The sequence below is a fragment of the Leucoraja erinacea genome, chromosome 3 (genome assembly GCF_028641065.1).
Source record: "Leucoraja erinacea ecotype New England chromosome 3, Leri_hhj_1, whole genome shotgun sequence".
NCBI classification, from domain to species: domain Eukaryota; kingdom Metazoa; phylum Chordata; class Chondrichthyes; order Rajiformes; family Rajidae; genus Leucoraja; species Leucoraja erinaceus.
Window position 1 is genome coordinate 8,305,483 of NC_073379.1, and position 18,745 is coordinate 8,324,227.

Consider the following 18,745-nt stretch of genomic DNA (forward strand, 5'->3'; position numbering starts at 1 on the left):
ATAATTCCCAGTGCAGACAATAGACAATAGGTGCAGGAGTAGGCCATTCGGCCCTTCGAGCCAGCACCACCATTCAATAATTATTAATTTAATAAGTTAGGTCTTTATTCTCTGGAGCGCAGAAGGTTAAGGAGGGACTTGATAGAGGTATTTAAAATGATGAGAGGGATAGACAGAGTTGATGTGGACAAGTTTTTCCCTTTGAGAATAGGGAAGATTCAAACAAGAGGACATGACTTCAGAATTAAGGGACAGAAGTTTAGGGGTAACATGAGGGGGAACCTCTTTACTCAGAGAGTGGTAGCGGTGTGGAATGAGCTTCCAGTGGAGGTGGTGGAGGCATGTTCGTTGGTATCATTTAAAAATAAATTGGATAGGCATATGGATGAGAAGGGAATGGAGGGTTATGGTATCAGTGCAGGCAGGTGGGACTAAGTGAAAATCATTGTTCGGCATGGACTTCTAGGGCCGAGATGGCCTGTTTCCGTGCTGTAAATTGTTATATGTTATATCTTATATGTTTTTTAATATGATCATGGCTGATCATCCCCAATCAGTACCCTGTGCACTATGTTTACATATTCTGTTGTGTTGCAGCAAGTAAGAATTTCATTGTTCTATCTGGGACATTAGACAATAAAACACTATTGACTCTTGAGACCCTTCTTCAGACTGAAAGACGTGGGGGGGGGGGGGGGGGGGGGGGGGGGGGGGGGGGGGGGGGGGGGGGGAATTGATTGAGGAGAGAAAAGGAATGCAGGAATGCAATTAGATAAATCAGTGTTCATACCGCTGGGTTGTTAGCTGCTCAAACAAAATATGAGGTGTTGTTCCTCTAAGTTATGCTTGGCCTCACTCTGACAATGGAGGAGGCCCAGATTAAAGTCTCGTTGCTTCCCCCTCACATCTCAGAATCCCACACAGTCGGCAGGGTGGCACGGTGGCGCAGCAGTAGAGTTGCTGCCTTACAACGCCAGAGAACCGGGTTCGATCCCGACTACGGGTGCTGCCCGAATGGAATGTGCATGCTCTCCCTGCGACCACATGGGATTTCTCCGGGTGCTCCAGTTTCCTTCCATGTTCTAAAGACGTGCAGGTTTGTAGGTTAATTGTTTTTTATTTTATTGTCACATGTAGCAGTGAAAAGCTTTTGTTGCATGCTAACCAGTCAGTGGAAAGACTACACATGATTACAATCGAGCCATTCATAATGTAGATGCATGCGAATGATCCCAAGAATAAGTGGGTTAACATACAGTATGATTAGTGTTTGGCAGCACTGGGCTTGTACCCGCTGGAGTTTAGAAGGATGAGAGGCAAACTCATTGAAACTTACCGAATAATGAAAGGCCTGGATAGAGTGGATGTGGAGAGGATGTTTCCACTAGTGGGAAAGTCTAGGACCAGAGGTCATAGCCTCAGAATTAAAGGACGTTCCTTTGGGAAGCAGATGAGGAGTAGTTTCTTTAGTCAGAGGGTGGTGAGTCTGTGGGGTTCATTGCCACAGAAGGCTATGGTGGCCAAGTCAATGGATATTTATTTTTAAGACAGAGATAGATTCTTGATTAGTACGGGTGTCGGGGGTTATGGGGAGAAAGCAGGAGAATGGGGTTGAGAGAGAAGATAGATCAGCTATGAATGAATGGCCGAGTAAACGTGATGGGCCGAATGGCCTAATTTCTGCTCCTATAACTTATGAAGTTATGAACGTATGAATGGCGGAGAAATGGTCTGATTCTGCTCCTATCTCTTATGAACCTATGAACTTATGAACATGACAATGGGAATAAAGTGAATAACTTTAGTGCAAGATAATGGCAGTAAAGTCCAATTAAAGATGGTTCAAGGCTCCCCAATGAAGTAAATTATCCCTAGTGTGTTGGATAGACACTAGTCCAACCAGGGTGATCCCTGGTTATCGCAGACATGATGGGCCAAAGGGGTGCATATCTAAACTAAACAGTCTAATGCCAAGTTTAGAACTGTTACATTCAATTGCCTCAGCCAAATTAGGGAGATGTATCACAGATAGTTGGGACTCGGCCACAGATTCATACACTGCCTCACTTTAATCAGCTTGCCATTCTGAAGAGCTCCGAGCAGGGCAAGCACATCCTTCCCACGGTGAATGACCCGCTTGGGTCCAAAATCAGGGGATATGGGGAGAAGGCAGGAACGGGGTACAGATTGGGGATGATCAGCCATGATCACATTGAATGACCCACTTGGGCCCAAATTTGCTCACAATATTCCAAATGCGGCCTTACCAGCGCCTTATAGAGACTCCACATGTTTTTTTGTGTTCTAGCCCTCAGCAAATAAATGCTAGCATTGTGTTTGCTTTCCTTACTAGTGTAGTCCCTTATAATGCAGAAACTGTGGCAATTAATTAGTTTCGACTTGCAGATTAACTTTTTGGGAATACTTTGAGCAATCTTAAAGTCCTACAGCGTCTTAAAGATAGTGGAGTCAGGGGATATGGGGAGAAAGCAGGAACGGGGTACAGATTGGTGATGATCAGCGATGATCACATTGAATGGCGGTGCTGGCTCGTAGGGCTGAATGGCCTACTCCTGCACCTATTGTCTATTGCCCTTTAGCCCAATGTATTGTGTCCACCCCATTGTGAGGCAGTGCCAGTAGTTTCACTCTTTACCTTTTGACTGGAAGGTGCGTCGGTCTCGTCGCAGCCTCCATCTTCCTGCTGCCCGTACACGGGGCCGCCGAGCAGCTTCAGCCGCTTCTCGCTGTGCTTCTTGGCCACGGTCAGCTGGTTGATGTATCTCTTCATGTTGCGGGCTCGCAGCAGGTCCGCCTTCATGGCCGCAGACTCTTTCCCTTTGCTGTCTGCAGTGGGCATCGAGAGGGGCAAACATTAGCGACTGGGATGGTGATCCAGGAGAAAATACATCACATCACCGCGATCACAGGACAACAATTACAGTTCCACATTAATGTCAGTGCCGTTGATGTGCAGCGGTAGAGTTGCTGCCTTACAGCGCCAGAGGTACACTGCCTGATAGAGTGGGGCAGTGGTGCAGCCATATGGTTCGATCCTGACTACGGGTGCTGTCTGTATAGAGTTTCTACCTTCTCCCTGGGACCACGTGGGTTTTCTCCGGGTGCTCCAGTTTCCTTCCAGACTCCAAAGATGTGCGGATCTGTAGGTTAACTGGCCTCTGTAAATTGTTCGTAGTATGTGGGATAGAAGTAGTGTACGTGTGATTGGTGGTTGGCGCGGACTCGGAGGGCTGAAGGACCAGCTTGGGCACTGTAACTCTCGAACTAAAACTAATCTGCACATGATCCATATTCCTCCATTCCCTGCGCATCTATGTACCTGAAGCCTCTTAAATGCCACTGTTGAATCTGCCTCCACCACCACTGCCCTTGGCAGCAGCTTCCAAGCACACAACCCTTGAGTCTACCTTTAGAATGGAGAGGAGGAGGAATTTCTTTAGCCAGAGGGTGGTGAATCTGTGGAATTCAACGTGACAGATGGCTGCGGTAACAAGTCATTGAATATTTTCAACATGCAGATTGACCGATTCTTCATTGGTAAGGACATCAACAGCTGCAGGGAGAAGGCAGGAGAATGAGGTTGAGAGGGAAAAATAGATCAGACATGATTGAACGGCGGAGTAGACTTGATGGGCCGAATTACCTAATTCTGCTCTAGGGGGATCTTATTGGTACATATAAAATTATTAAGGGCTTGGACACGCTAGGGGCAAGAAACATGTTCCCGGTATTGGGGGAGTCCAGAACCAGGGGCAACAGTTTAAGAATAAGGGGTAAGCCATTTAGAACGGAGACGAGGAAACACTTTCCCACACACAGCGTTGTGACTCTGTGGAAGTCTCTGCCTCAGAGGGCGGTGGAGGCCGGTTCTCTGGATACTTTCAAGAGAGAGCTAGATAGGGCTCTTAAAGAGAGCGGAGTCAGGGGATATGGGGAGAAGGCAGGAACGAGGTACTGATTGTGGATGATTAGCAATGATCATATTGAATGGCGGTGCTGGCTCGAAGGGCCGAAAGGCCTACTCCTGCACCAGTCTATTGTGTATTATCATCTTATATGGTGTAAGAAACATGTCAATCTCCTTTGAACTTTGGCCTTCTCTACTTAAAGCTATGTCCTTTAGTCTAGTATTTCCGCCCTGGGGAAAAAGAGTCTGACTATTCAAACGAGACTTATTGGGATAACTTTGAAAGCTTCCAATTACCTTTTCAAATTAGTACCCAACGCAAGTTACATTGTCAGACAGAGATACAGCATGGAAACAAGCTCCCAAGTCCCACGCTGACCAACAATGACACCTTTACACTAATCCTACAATCATCCCATTTTTACTTTTAGTTGAGAGATAGTTCAGAGATAGATAGCGCAGAAACGAGTCCACGCCGACCAGCAATCCCTGCACATTAACGCTATCCTGGGGTGCGAGATTGCAACCTTCACGTGGTTTCGACAGATGCAATCAACCTGGCGTGCACAATCAAATAAGATCAAATAGAACAAGTTGTCCTACAACTTTAGGCTGTGCACGCCATAGGCAAGGAAGAAGAACGCCATCCTACACACACTAGGGACAATTTATACCAAGCCAACTAATCTACAAACCTGTACGTCTTTGGAGTGTGGGAGGAAACCGGAGATCTCAGAGAAAACCCACGCAGGTCACGGGGAGAACATACAAACTCCGGACAGACAGCGCCCGTAGTCAGGCTCGAACCCGGGTCTCTGGCGCTGTGAGGCAGTAACTCTACCGCTGCCCCTTCTCCCCACATTCTCATCAACCCTTCCTAGATTAGACCATTCACCTCCAACACCGGGGGCAATTTACAATTGGGAATGAATCCACTGACCCTCTAGCCTGCTACAGGTCTATTGCAGAGAGACAAAAGACAAAAGCCTTACATTATTCTTCTCTATTTAAGGTCAACCTCCATCTTGTCAATTTTTGACCCTTGGAAGAATAAAGAACAGCCACCTGAACCCAGGACTTAAAGTATGTAGGAAGGAACCGCAGATGGTGGTTTAAACCGAAGACAGACTCAAAATGCTGGAGTAACTCAGCGGGACAGACAGCATCTCTGGAGAGAAGGAATGGGTGACGTTTCGGGTCGAGAACCTTCTTCAGACTGATGTCAGGGAAGTGGGAGATACATAGATAAGGAAGGGTAAGGTGTGAATACAAGACAAAGGGAATGGAGATCAAGGAACATGTAGAATAGATCATTGTTAGCTGGGAGAGGATCACAACAAAGCAAACAGGTAGAATGTAGTCGGAGACAGTCAGACTGGTCAAAGAACTGGGAAGGGGAGAGGGATGGAGAGAGAGGGAAAGCAAGGGTTACTTGAAGTTAGAGAAGTCAATATTCATACCGCTTGGGTGTAAGCTGCCCAAGCAAAGTATGAGTTGCTGTTCCTCCAATTTGCGCTGGGCCTCACTCTGACAATGGAGGAGGCCCAGGACAGAAAGGTCAGATTGGTAATGGGAGGGGGAGTTAAAGTGTTTAGCAACCGGGAGATCAGGTAGGTTAAGGCGGACTGAGCGGGGGTGTCCAGCGAAACGATCGCCAAGCCTGCGCTGGGTCTCGCCGGCTTGCAGGAGTCCACACCTGGAACAGCAGATACAGTAGATGAGGTTAGAGGAAGTGAACCTCTGCCTCAACTGCAAAGACCGTCAGGATCCTTGTACGGAGTCGAGGGGGGAGGTATATGGACAGGTGTTGCATCTCCTACGGTTGCAGGGGAAAGTACCGGGGGGAGGGGTTGCGGTTTGGGTGGGAAGGAACGAGTTGACCAGGGAGATGCAGAGGGAACGGGTCTCTGCAGAAAGCGGAAAGGGGTGCAGATGGGAAGATGTGGCCAGTGGTCAGAACGCGTTGGAGGTGGCGAAAATGTCGTAGGATTAAGTGCTGAATGCGACGGCTGATGGGGGATGAAATGTGAGGACAAGGAGGACTAGGGGGAGGAGGAGGAGTAAGAGCGGAGCTACGGGATATCGAGGAGATCCTAGTGGGGGCCACATCTATGATGGAAGAGGGGAACCCCCGTTTCCTAAAGAATGAGGACATTTGCGATGTCCTGGTATGGAACATCCTGGACGCAGGTGCGGCACAGACAGAGGATTTGGGAGTAGGGGATAGAGTCCTCACAGGAAGCAGGGTGGGAAGAAGTGCGGTCTACATAGCTATGGGAGTCAGTGGGTTTATAATAGAGGTCAGTTGATAGTCTGTCTCCTGTGATGGAGATGGTGAGGTCAAGAAACGGTAGGGTGATGTCGGAGTTGGTCCAAGTGAATTTCAGTGCAGGTTGAAAATGAGTAGCAAAGGTAATGAAGTCAGTGAGTTCTGCATGGGTGCAGGAGGTAGCACCGGTGCAGTCGTGAATGTAGCGGAGGTAGCGTTCGGGGATAGGGCCATAGTACGCCCGGAAAAGGGATTGTTCGGCATACCCTATCAAGAGGCAGGCATAGCTGGGGCCCAGGCGGGTACCTTGGATTTGGAGGAAGTGGGAGGAGTCAAAGGAGAAGTTGTTGAGGGTGGGGGCCAGCTCTGCTAGGCGGAGGAAAGTGTTGGTAGATGGAAATTGGCTAGATCTGCGGTCGAGGAAGAAACGGAGGGCGTTAAGACCCTCCTGGTGGGGGATGGAGGTGAGGGGTGACTGAAAAAGTATATTCAATAAAGGAATATTGCATCGACACGTTACCATAGCAACAATGCAGTCACATCCTCGTGTACAATTAGGGGAACCAGACACAACACGCAACATTTTTTTTTTTGGGGGTGTTTTAATCTTTAGTGAGTAAGTGAAACACTGTTAAAGTTTTACCTGCTCATTATTTTATAATGAGATTTAAATTCTAAATGTACATTAACAAGGTTGTGATTGTCATATTAACAGCAATAGAGCAGTGGTAGAGATGCTGTCTTATAGCGCCAGAGAACCCGGTTCGATCCTGACTACGGGTGCTGTCTGTAAGGAGTTTGTACATTCTCCCCGTGACGGAGTGGGTTTTCTCCGGGTGCTCCGGTTTCCTCCCACACGCCAAAGATGTGCAGGTTTGTAGGCTAATTGGTCTCTGGCCCTGATGTGTTGGGAAAATGAGATAACAAGAAACTAGTGTGAATCGATGGTCAGCGTGGATTCAGCCGGCGAAAGAGCCCTTTTCCAAGGTGCATCTAAACGAAGACAGGCACAGGTTACTGGTTGTGGATGATCAGCCATGCTCACAATGAATGACGGTACTGGCTCGAAGGGCCGAATGTCCTCCTCCTGCACCTATTTTCTATGTTTCTATGTAGGGTATTAACACTACCCTACACACACAAGGGATTATTTATCCAAGCCAATCCACCTACAAACTATATTTAAGCTATATTTAAGAGGGAGTTAGATGTGGCCCTTGTGACTAAGGGGATCAGGGGGTATGGAGAGAAGGCAGGTACGGGATACTGAGTTGGATGATCAACCATGATCATATTGAATGGCGGTGCAGGCTCGAAGGGCCGAATGGCCTACTCCTGCACCTAATTTCTATGTTTCTATGTTTCTAAACCTGCACGTCTTTGGAGCGTGGGAGGAAACCGGAGCATCTGGAGGAAACCCACGTGGATCACGGGGAGAAGGTACAAACTCCATACAGACATCGCCCATGGTCAGGATGGAACCCGGGTCTCTGGCGGTGTAAGGCAGCAACTCTGCCGCTGCGCCACCGTGTATCTAGATCAGTTGCACAATATACTATAGATAAAATGGCTGAACATCTGAAGGCCTTCTCTGATTCTTAAGTGTCTAGATGTGACCATTAGCTGTAAAGGCCATTTGTAAATGTGCACGTGCCTGTTGTTTGAAACAAACTATGATTCATAACTGGGACTTGCAGTCACAAGTGCTCCAGCTAATCTCTAGGTTAAATGGTTGCAATGGTGGAGAGTCAGTAATACCATAAATATGAACAACACCACAGATCGACTCAAGACAGGTTGACGTCTTTGCTCATTTCCACCATCAGCAGACGCATGTGCATACACAGAATACATCTTCACACAGATTACATCCGTGGCTCCACCCAGACACAAAATGCTGGAGTAACTCAGCGGGTACAGGCAGCGTCTCTGGAGACAACGAATAGGTGACGTTGACGTCACCCTGCCATAGGAAGCATGTTGTCCAGCTGTAGAGGGTGCAGAGACGATTTACAATGATGTTGCCAGGAGTTCTAGGGAGGGGTTGAGCAGGATGGGACTCTATTCCTTGGAGCGCTGGAGGATGAGGGGGTGACAATAGACAATAGACAATAGGTGCAGGAGTAGGCCATTTGGCCCCCTCGAGCCAGCGATCTTGGCCATTTGGCCCTTCGAGTCATGGCTGATCATCCCCAATCAGTACCCCGTTCCTGCCTTCTCCCCAAAACCCCTGACTCCGCTATTTTTAGGAGCCCTATCTAGCTCTCTTGAAAGCATCCAGAGAACCTGCCTCCAACGCCCTCTGAGGCAGAGATTTCCACAGACTCTTATAGAGGTGTATAAAATCATGAGAGGAATAGATCGGGTAGATGCACAGAGTCTCTTGCCCAGAGTTGGGGAATTGAGGAGCAGAGGACATAGGTTTAAGGTGAGGGGGGAAAGATTTACAGTAATAGGTATCTGAGCTTGGAGAACAGGTGGATGAGGAGTGATCTTATCAAGGTGGTTACACACCACTGTGCCACCGTGCCACCCTGAGCTATTAACTTGCCAAGGCTGTGTACAAACTCAAAGAGGTGGTGGAACTCAGCCGATCTGCAAATCTGCTGCAAGTAAGAAAAAAGGTTCCATTTTGGGACACGGAATAAAACACTCTTGACTGTGGATCGGGGAGCATCTCTGGAGAGAGTGGACAGGCGAAGTTTCAGCTCGGGAACCTACACAAAATATCGTCTGTCCATTCCCACCACAGGTAGGAGTAGAATTAGGCCATTCGGCCCATCAAGTCTACTGTGCCATTCACTCATGGCTGACCTATCTCTCCCTCCTAACCCCATTCTCCTGCCTGCTCCCCATAACCCCTGACGCCCGTAATAATCAAGAATCTATCACTTTCTCCCTTGAAAATACCCAATGACGTGACCTCCACAGCAATGAATTCCACCGATTCACCGCCCTCTGACTAGAGAAATTCCTCCTCATCTCCATCTTAAATGAACGTCCTTTAATTCTAAGGCTGTGGCCTCCGGTCCTATATTCTCCCACCAGTGGAAACCTCCTCTCCGCATCCACTCTATCCAGGCCTTTCACTATTCGGTAAGTTTTAATGAGGTACCCCATCATCCCTCTAAACTCCAGCGAGTAGAGGCCCAGTGCCGTCAAACGCTCATCAGATGTTAACCCACTCATTCCCGGAGTCGGATGTCGCTGCCTGATCCGCCGAGTTATTCCAGCACTTTGTTGTGTCACCATTGCAGTTCATGCATCTCCCAGGCTGTGTATAATTTGACTGGTGGAGGATATTGTAATTATACCGAGTTGTCTCAGTATCTGTCCGACAGAAAGCTCGCGACAGATCAAAGTCTGGAGAAAATTGTCCCGCTGTGTTCCCACTGAGATCAGTTGTGTCTGCGAAGATCCTAATCTGTCGTGTTTTTGTACATGCTTAGTGAGGTATACAATTTACTGCAGAGAAAGGGTTTCATTATAGGTCTCTTGATTGCAAATATTAGTTGAATAATATCGGTAATTATAGCTGTAATTGTAATTCATTGTGATGATCATCAGCTTTGTTGGTAGACAAAAATGCTGGAGAAACCCAGCGGGTGAGGCAGCATCTATGGAGCGAAGAAATGGGTGATGTTTCGGGTCGAGACCCTTCTTCAGACTGATGAGGGCATGGGGGGGGGGTGGGAAGAAGAAAGGAAGAGGCGGAGGCTGTGGGAGAGCTGGGAAGTGGAGGGGAAAGAGGGAGAAAACAAGGACCACCTGAAATTGGAGAAGTCAATGTTCATACCGCTGTAAATTCAGATATAAACATAGAAAGAGAAAAATTGGAAGCAGGAATAGGCCTTTAACCGTTTAAGGCTGTCATGGGTGTGTGGAAACAAGCCCTACAGCCCAACGCCCACACCGGCCAACAGGTCCCAACCACACTAGCCCCACCTGCCCGCATTTGGCCTCTATCCTAACCATGTACCTGTCTAACTGTTTATTAAACGTTGGGATAGTCCCAGCCTACAACTACCTCCTCTGGCAGCTCGTGTGTGAAAACGTTATCCCTCAGATTCCTATTAAAACATTTCCTCTTCACCTTGAACCTATGTCCACGATTCTCCGACTCTGGGCAAGAGACTCTTCCGGGAATCAAGAGCCAGGTGACAAATTAATGTTGAGATGGGAAAGATTTAACAGGAACACGAGAGGTAAAGGTACATATAATCATGAGGGGAATAGATAGGTCGAGTGCTGAGAGTCTTTTACCCAGGGTCGAGGGAATCAAAAACAAGAGGATATAGCTTTAAGGAGCCAGACAGCAAGATTTAATAGGAATCTCAGGGGCAACTTTATCACTCGGAGGGTGGTGGGTGTATGGAAGGAGCTGCCTGAAGAGGTGGTTGAGGCAGGTACTATCACAACATTTAAGAAACATTTAGACAGGTACATGGATAGGAAGATTTAAAGGAATACTAAACCAAGTGCAGACCCGTTGGGTCTGTTCCCGCAACATGCGGTTGCGAGGGGAGGGGCCGCCCAGCAGCCGTCGGCCTCAGAGTGAGCGTCAGCTCCATGGCCTTGCATCCTCGGCGCTTCAGACCCCGAGTACAGGGAGGGTTTTTGGCGGAGTAACGAATCAAAGGCAAAAATAATGACATACACCCACACACACACATAGCTTTAATAGTATATAGATGGGCCAAACGCGGGCAAAGAGGACTAACTTAGATGGGCATCTTGGTCGGCAATGATGAGATTAGAAAGCATTGTATCGGGATGCATCACAGCACGGTTTGGGAACAGCTCCATCCAAGACCGGAAGAAATTGCGGAGAATCGTGGACGCAGCCCAGACCATCACACAAACCAACCTCCCTTCCATTGACTCCATCTACACCTCACGCTGCCTCGGCAAGGCCAGCAGCATAATCAAGGATGAGTCGTACCCAGGTCACTCCCTCACCTCCCCTCTCCCATCAGGCAAAAGGTACAGAAGAGTGAACATGCACCTCCAGATTCAGGGACAGTTTCTTCCCAGCTGTTATCTGGCAACTGAACCATCCTCTCATCAACTAGATTATGCCCTGACCTCCTATCTACCTCAATGGAGACATTTGACTATCTTTAATCAGACTGTATCTTACACTATTGTGGTACTCTTTTATCTGTACACTGTGGATTGCTTGATTGTGATCGCGTAGGATCTTTCCTTTGAATGGTTTGCATGTGACCAAAAAGTTTTTCAATGTGCTTCAGTACTCAATAGACAATAGACAATAGGCAATAGGTGCAGGAGTAGGCCATTCGGCCCTTCGAGCCAGCACCGCCATTCAATGTGATCGTGGCTGATCATCCGCAATCAGTATCCCGTTCCTGCCTTCTCCCCATATCGCCTGACTCCGCAGTCTTTAAGAGTCTATCTAACTCTCTCTTGAAAGCATCCAGAGAATCGGCCTCCACTGCCCTCTGAGGCAGAGAATTCCATAGATTCACAATTTTCTGGGTGAAAAAGTTGTTTTGCTCATCTTCGTTCTAAATGGCCGAACCCTTATTCTTAAACTGTGTCCCCTGGTTCTGGACTCCCCCAACACCGGGAACATCATGACAATAAGAAACTAAACTTTTAAAGTCAAGTCATATCAAGTTTTATTTGTCACTGGCACATAAAGTGCAGTGAAATAAATTTGCCAGCAGCGGTACAATAAAAAAAAGAACACACAATACATAATAAAAAAACGTTTAAACAAATAAAATTTAACACAAACATCCACCACAGCATTCATCACTGTTGTGGAAGGCACAAAGTTTGGTCAGTCCTCCTCCATTTTCCCCCGTGGTCGGGACCACAACCCTCCGCAACCGCCGCTGCGGGCGTCCAGATGTACAAACAAGGTAAGTCCAGGTAAGTCCTGAATTGGTGCCTCCCCACCGGAGGCCGCGGCTCCAGGTTGGTGTAGGCCGCAGGCCGGCGGTCGAATATTTAAAGTCCCCGCTGCGCCGCAGCCAGAAGCACCGCAGACCGCAGGGCCGGCGGTTGGAGCTCCCCTCCAGAGATCCCCAATGAGGGATCCCGCTCCATATGGTAAGTTCACTCTACGCCCACGGTTAGAAATAAGCCACTGGCTGGCGGTCGGAGCTCTTCTTCTCCCGGGTCCCCAACGAGGGATCCCAGGCTCCGGACGCCGCGCCAGCTGGAGCTCCACAGATCGCGGCTTCAGGCTGCCGTGGGCCAGCGAACGGATGGCTTCCCCCCCGGCGAGGGCTCACCCACTCCGCAACGAAAGTGTCCGCGCTGTGCCTGCGCCGCGGCTGAAGCCCCGGGCGCGTCTCCGGGATAGGTCGCACCGATCCTCTACGTTAGGCCACGAGGGAGGTGACATGGAAAAAGTCGCCTCTCCGTGGAGGAGGCCATAAATTCAGATATGGACAAATTTAGTTTAGTTTAATTTAGTGCAGAACAGAAACAGGCCCGTTGGCGCACTGACCAGTGATCCCCGCACACTTGCACTACCCTACGCACATAATTATACCAAAGCCAATGAACCAACAAATCTGTACGCTTTTGGAGTGTGGGAGAAAACTGGAGATAGTGGAAAAAAACCCAGGCATGTCACGGGGAAAACGTACAAACTCCGTACAGACAGCACCCGTAGTCGGGATCGAACCCGGGTCCTTGGTGCTGTGAGGCAGCAACTCTAGTGCTGCGCCGCCATGCCTCCCACTTTGGGTCAAATAACTTGTATGGCTGCTGTCAAATTCGATACAATTATGCAGAGCGTCAATATAGATGTTTAATATCCTATTATCCTGGCGAAAAAAAAGTAGATAATTAATCTGCTTACAGAATACTTACCTGGCACTTCAAACCGGCCCGTTTGGAGTGACCTAAAATTGTTTGGTAAGTAGCGTATTTTTGAGAGTGCCCACTTACATCAACATGTCCGGGCTACATTTAAAAAACAATCACTGCGTCAGAAGACAGAGTAACTCAGAAGCTGGAGAGAGTCAACTGTTCAATGTTCGAGGAAATTAGCACACTTGAATTGCAGTGTGTGACATGTAATCAGTAAACACGCTGTCACATTTACTCTAATTTGTTCATCACAAGTTCAAAGACAGTAAGCTGCTGCACAGAGAGTGGCTGATGTTAAATGACATTCTCCAGTCATCAATGATAATGCCTGTCAACAATGGCAGATTTAGTTTCAGTTCAGTTTATTGTCACGTGTACCGAGGTACAGTGAAAAGCTTTTGTTGCGCGCTAACCAGTCAGCAGAAAGACAATACATGATTACAATCGAGCCATTCACAGTGTACATGATAAGGGAATAACATCTAATGCAAGGTGAAGCCAGTAAAGTCCAATCAAAGATAGTCCGAGGATCACCGATGAGGTAGATAGTCGTTCAGCACCGCTCTCTGGTTGTGGTAGGATGGTTCAGTTGCCTGATAACAGCTGGGAAGAAACTGTCCCTGAATCTGGAGGTGTGCGTTTTCACGCCTCTGTACCTTTTGCCTGATGGGAGAGGGGAGAAGAGGGAGTGGCCAGGGGGTGCGGCTGGTCCTTGATTATTCTGCTGGCCTTGCCGAGGCTGCGTGAGGTATAAATGGAGTCAATGGAAGGGAGGTTGGTTTGTGTGATGGTCTGGGCTGCGTCCACAATTCGCTGCAACTTCTTGCGGCCTTGGATGGAGTTGTTCCCAAACCGAGCCGTGATGCATCCCGATAAAATGATTTTCACGGCACATGTGTGGAAGGTGTTGACAGTTGTTGGCGACATGCCAAGCTTCCTACGCCTTCTTAGGAAGTAGAGGCGTTGGTGTGCTTTCTACGGGGATGCAATCATTTATCAGCAAAAGCGCTCAGAACTTCAACAGAATGTCTAATCCTACAGCAACATGTCTTACTTTACCATAGCGGTGGATTTGGCTCAAGCGTAAAGACCCATGCTGGGCCCCAAGTACGTCAGGGTGAATCTTTGGGACGGTTTGACACGAGACACGCGCTGAGGGCTGATCATCCTGCAGCGGGCCGCCCTTGTGGAGGGTGTATAGTGTTAAAAGGCCGAAACACCCAGTGAAGCAAGGGTACACTACTGATGATGTGTCCTGTGCCCAACTGTCCTGAAGGTTACCCAGGCCAAGATATACGTATCCCCCCCCCCCACCCCCCACCGATGTTGAGCGTCTACCACTCTCAACAATCAACGAATGTCGTGAAATGCTCCCCACCTATTGGCACAAGGTAACTTCTTAACAGCTTGTCCTGTGTACTTGATTCTTTAATCTCCTGTATTCACAATATTCATTCAATCAATCAAGCAATTTTATTTGTATTGCACATCTAAAAACTACTCACGTTGACCAAAGTGCTGTACACCAGAGCAGATACTAATGTGCTACATACAATGGTGGACAGACCTAACAATACATACATACATAAACTGTTTACAGCGCCCCCTCAGAGGGCCTCAAAAAACGCTAGGGAGTAGAAATAGGTTTTGAGCCTCGATTTAAAGTAGTCGATGGAGGGGGCAGTTCTGATGAGGAGGGGGATGCTGTTCCACAGTCTAGATGCTGCATACGCAAAAGCGCGGTCACCCCCGAGCTTAAACCTAGACCGCGGGATAGTCAGTAGCCCCAAGTCGGCCGACCCGAGGGACCCTGGAGGTAGAATGGTGGGTTAGAAGATTTTTGATATGGGGGGGGGGGCAAGCCCGTTAAAGGCTTTGTATATGAATAAGAGGAGCTTGAAGCTGATTCTGTACCATACTGGGAGCCTGTATCTGTAGGCTATGGATGATATGGTTGTAATCTTGTATTGTCTTTCTGCTGACTGGTTAGCACACAAGGAAAGCTTTTCACTGTACCTCGATCCACGTGACAACAAATCAAAATCAACTCTGCCACTGGTTTGCGCAAGAGGGGATAAAAACATGTAAAGTAATAGATAGGGAGGTCATGTTGCAGCTGTATAAGGCAGTTAGAATATTGTGTTCTGTTCTGGGCACCATGTTATAGGGAAGATATTGTCAAGCTTGAAAGGGTTCAGAAAAGATTTACGAGGATGTTGCCAGGACTAGAGGGTGTGAGCTATATGGAGAGGTTGAGTAGGCTGGGACTCTATTCGTAGGAGGATGAGTGGTGATCTTATAGAGGCATACAAAATCATGAGAGGAATAGATCGGGTAGTCTTTTACCCAGAGGAGGGGAATATAGGACCAGAGGACATAGGTTCAAGGTGAAAGGAAAAATATTTATTAGCAATCCGAGGGGTTGCATTTTCACACAGATGGTGGTGGGTGTATGGAACAAGCTGCTAGAGGAGGTAGTTGAGGCTGGGACTATTTAAGAAACAGTTGGACAGGTACATGGATAGGGCAGGTTTGGAGGGATATGGACCAAACGCAGGCAAGTGGGACTAGAGTAGCTGGGACATTGTTGGCTGGTGTGGGGAGTTGGGCCTTTTTCCAATCTGTATTACTCTATGACTCTATTTTAGATTAATAGCAGGACAGGGAGCAAGGCAAACCTGATCATACATCTTTCATGACCTTTTCCCTTCTGTGTTTGCATTTCGAAAAATAAACTAAATGAAACATCCAGCATCACCCGAGAATACTGGACAACACAGTGGTTCAGCTGGTAGAGCTGCTGCCTCATTACACCGGTGACCCGGGTTCAATCTGACCTTGGGTGCTATCTGTGTGGTGTTTGCACGTTCTCCCAGTGACAGCGTGGATTTCCTCGCGCCTCCCATAGGACTGAGCAGAATCAGGCCTTCAGTCCATCGAGTCTGCTCCGCCATTCAATCACGGCTGATCTATCTCTCCCTCCCAACCCCATTCTCCTGCCTTCTCCTCATAACCCCTGACACCCATACTAATCGAGAATCTGTCAATCTCCACCCTAAAAATATCCGCTGACTTGGCCTCCACAGCCTTCTGTGACAATTAATTCCACAATAATTTTACGCCTTTCCTAATGAAGAGCTTGTCAATCTCTGCTTTAAAAATGTGTGAGAAGGAACTGCAGATTGAAGAAGGGTCTTGACCCGAAGCATCTCCCATTCCTTCTCTCCAGAGATGCTGCCTGTCCCACTGTACGAGGTAATTCAAGTGCTCTCCCGAGTTTAAAAAAAATCAAACTCGTGGTAAGCACGTAGAATGTACGTAGTGGGTACGTCGGAGCTCGGGACATCTTTTAGCGGCTCGTAACGTTAACGGCAGGTACTCGGGAAACGCGGTAAACTCGTGAAGACACGTGAAGATTTTTCAACACGTTGAAAAATGCCCGCGAGAGCCCCGAGTACCCGCTACGTACTCTCATGGAATACAAGTTTGTGTTTGTTGGGAGTATTTCAGAAAGTTTAAAAGTAAATGATTTTTTCCGGCAAACAATAATTTTATCAATGTTTCACTTAACAAATGATGTCAATACGCTGACTAATTCTACTTGCAGAGCAGATAAAATATTCAAAGGCGCATGATGACGGGTGATGACGGCCGCGCGTCAGTCACTACCGGCCTGTCGTGTAAATGACGGCCAAGTGGGGCAGGCCCTTTAGAATTTGCTTTGCTTTTTGGGTTAGGCGTAATAAAGAAACAAATCAAAATTTTCCTATTAAATTCTCTCCATTTTTGTGAATTAGTGGGTGTCTATAGTGTTATACACATATGATGCCGTTCTTCTTTTGAGATTGTGATGTTCAATTCCTTTTCCTACTTAAATTTCACGTAAAATGTAGTTTTAGCTTGACATTCCTTTAAACTATGATAAAAGTTTAGAAATTTAGGTCTTTATTCTCTGGAGCGCAGAAGGTTAAGGAGGGACTTGATAGAGGTCTTTAAAATGATGAGAGGGATAGACAGAGTTGATGTGGACAAGCTTTTCCCTTTGAGAATAGGGAAGATTCAAACAAGAGGACATGACTTCAGAATTAAGGGACAGAAGTTTAGGGGTAACATGAGGGGGAATTTCTTTACTCAGAGAGTGGTAGCGGTGTATAATGAGCTTCCAGTGGAAGTGGTGGAGGCAGGTTCGTTGGTATCATTTAAAAATAAATTGGATAGGCATATGGATGAGAAGGGAATGGAGGGTTATGGTATGAGTGCAGGCAGGTGGGACTAAGGGAAAAAAAGTTGTTTGGCACGGACTTGTAGGGCCGAGATGGCCTGTTTCCGTGCTGTAATTGTTATATGGTTATATGGTCAAATTATCCTTGATGTTTTTTGATGGTACACATTAACTAACACTTCTACCACTGGATTATTTTCTTCTAGTGCCTCCCTTTTTACTTTTTTGTTGTAATAATCTCTCAGTTGGAGGGTATCTAAACAAGTCTTGGTTTCGAAGTGCAAATCTATCCTTCAAATCTTGAATTAGGTCTCCATTTTCAGTACAAAATGCAGTCATTCTTTTTTTCATCCACTCTTTAAATGTTGAGTCATACATCCCTGGTTTAAATTCACTATCCAAAGCTATCCTCCTTAATACTTTTTGTCCTTTAATCAGTTTAAGTTGTCTGGTAAGAGTGAACCAGGTTTCTAAAGTAAATGTCGTTATTGGATCGATTAGACTCCTGATATCCAGGAAGCGCTTTTTCTCCCAAGAGTGTTTGGATGTGTAATTCAGGGAAAAATGTCTCAATCTCTTTCCACCTAGCTATATAGCTATCCTCACACCAATTAATTAGTGCTCGAAAGTTGGGCAACATAGAAATCTTCTATATATTACTAAAAGTCTGTTCTTGACTGGTTTTGACCATCTGTGCTGCAATTTCCGAGAGAACGCCACCATCTACAGCCGTAATTTTTGGCCACCTTGCTCAGAGCCCCCCTCCGCCGCATGTGTGTTGAGGATTTTTCCCGTTGATTAAAAATGACAGAGATATTAATGTTTTTACAAAATTCCCTATTCTCTCTGCTGCCCCTGCTGGCCGCAGGGGGGAGGGACAATAAAACCAGGAAGTGGTGTGCCTCAATCAGTGTCAGCAAGCTGGAGGAAAGCAGAGGGTCACGTTTCTCTGAGCTGTGAATAACACTGAACACATGTCTACTCAAATGTAAGTGCCCTTAGTGGTTCTAAAATGCTTGCAGAATGGCTCTATTGGTTCTAAAGCTTGTAAAAAGTGTCTCTATTGGTTCTAAAGCTTGCAAAAAATGTCTATTGGTTCTAAAGCTTGCAAAGAAATGTCTATTGGTTCTAAAGCTTGCAAAAAAATGTCTATTGGTTCTAAAGCTTGCAAAAAATGGCTCTATTGGTTCCAAAGCTTGCAAAAAAAGTGGCTCTATTGGTTCTAAAGCTTGCAAAAAGTGGCTCTATTGGTTCTAAAGCTTGCAAAAAGTGGCTCTATTGGTTCTAAAGCTGGCAAAAAGTGTCTATTGGTTCTAAAGCTGGCAAAAAAAGTGTCTATTGGTTCTAAAGCTTGCAAAAAAAGTGTCTATTGGTTCTAAAGCTTGCAAAAAATGTCTATTGGTTCTAAAGCTTGCAAAAAATGTCTATTGCTTTCTAAAGCTTGCAAAAAAATGTCTATTGCTTCTAAAGCTTGCAA

At 46.9% G+C, this 18,745-nt stretch overlaps 1 protein-coding gene across 1 annotated transcript in view; it reads right to left on the reverse strand.

Annotated features, from left to right (window-relative positions):
* snx25 (sorting nexin 25) overlaps positions 1 to 18,745 on the reverse strand; it is a 210,257-nt gene that overhangs the window by 64,721 nt on the left and 126,791 nt on the right. Inside the window, exon 8 of the mRNA XM_055632018.1 lies at positions 2,657 to 2,847. Coding sequence (XP_055487993.1) covers positions 2,657 to 2,847 — 191 coding nt within the window. The remainder of the gene's footprint in view (positions 1 to 2,656; positions 2,848 to 18,745) is intronic.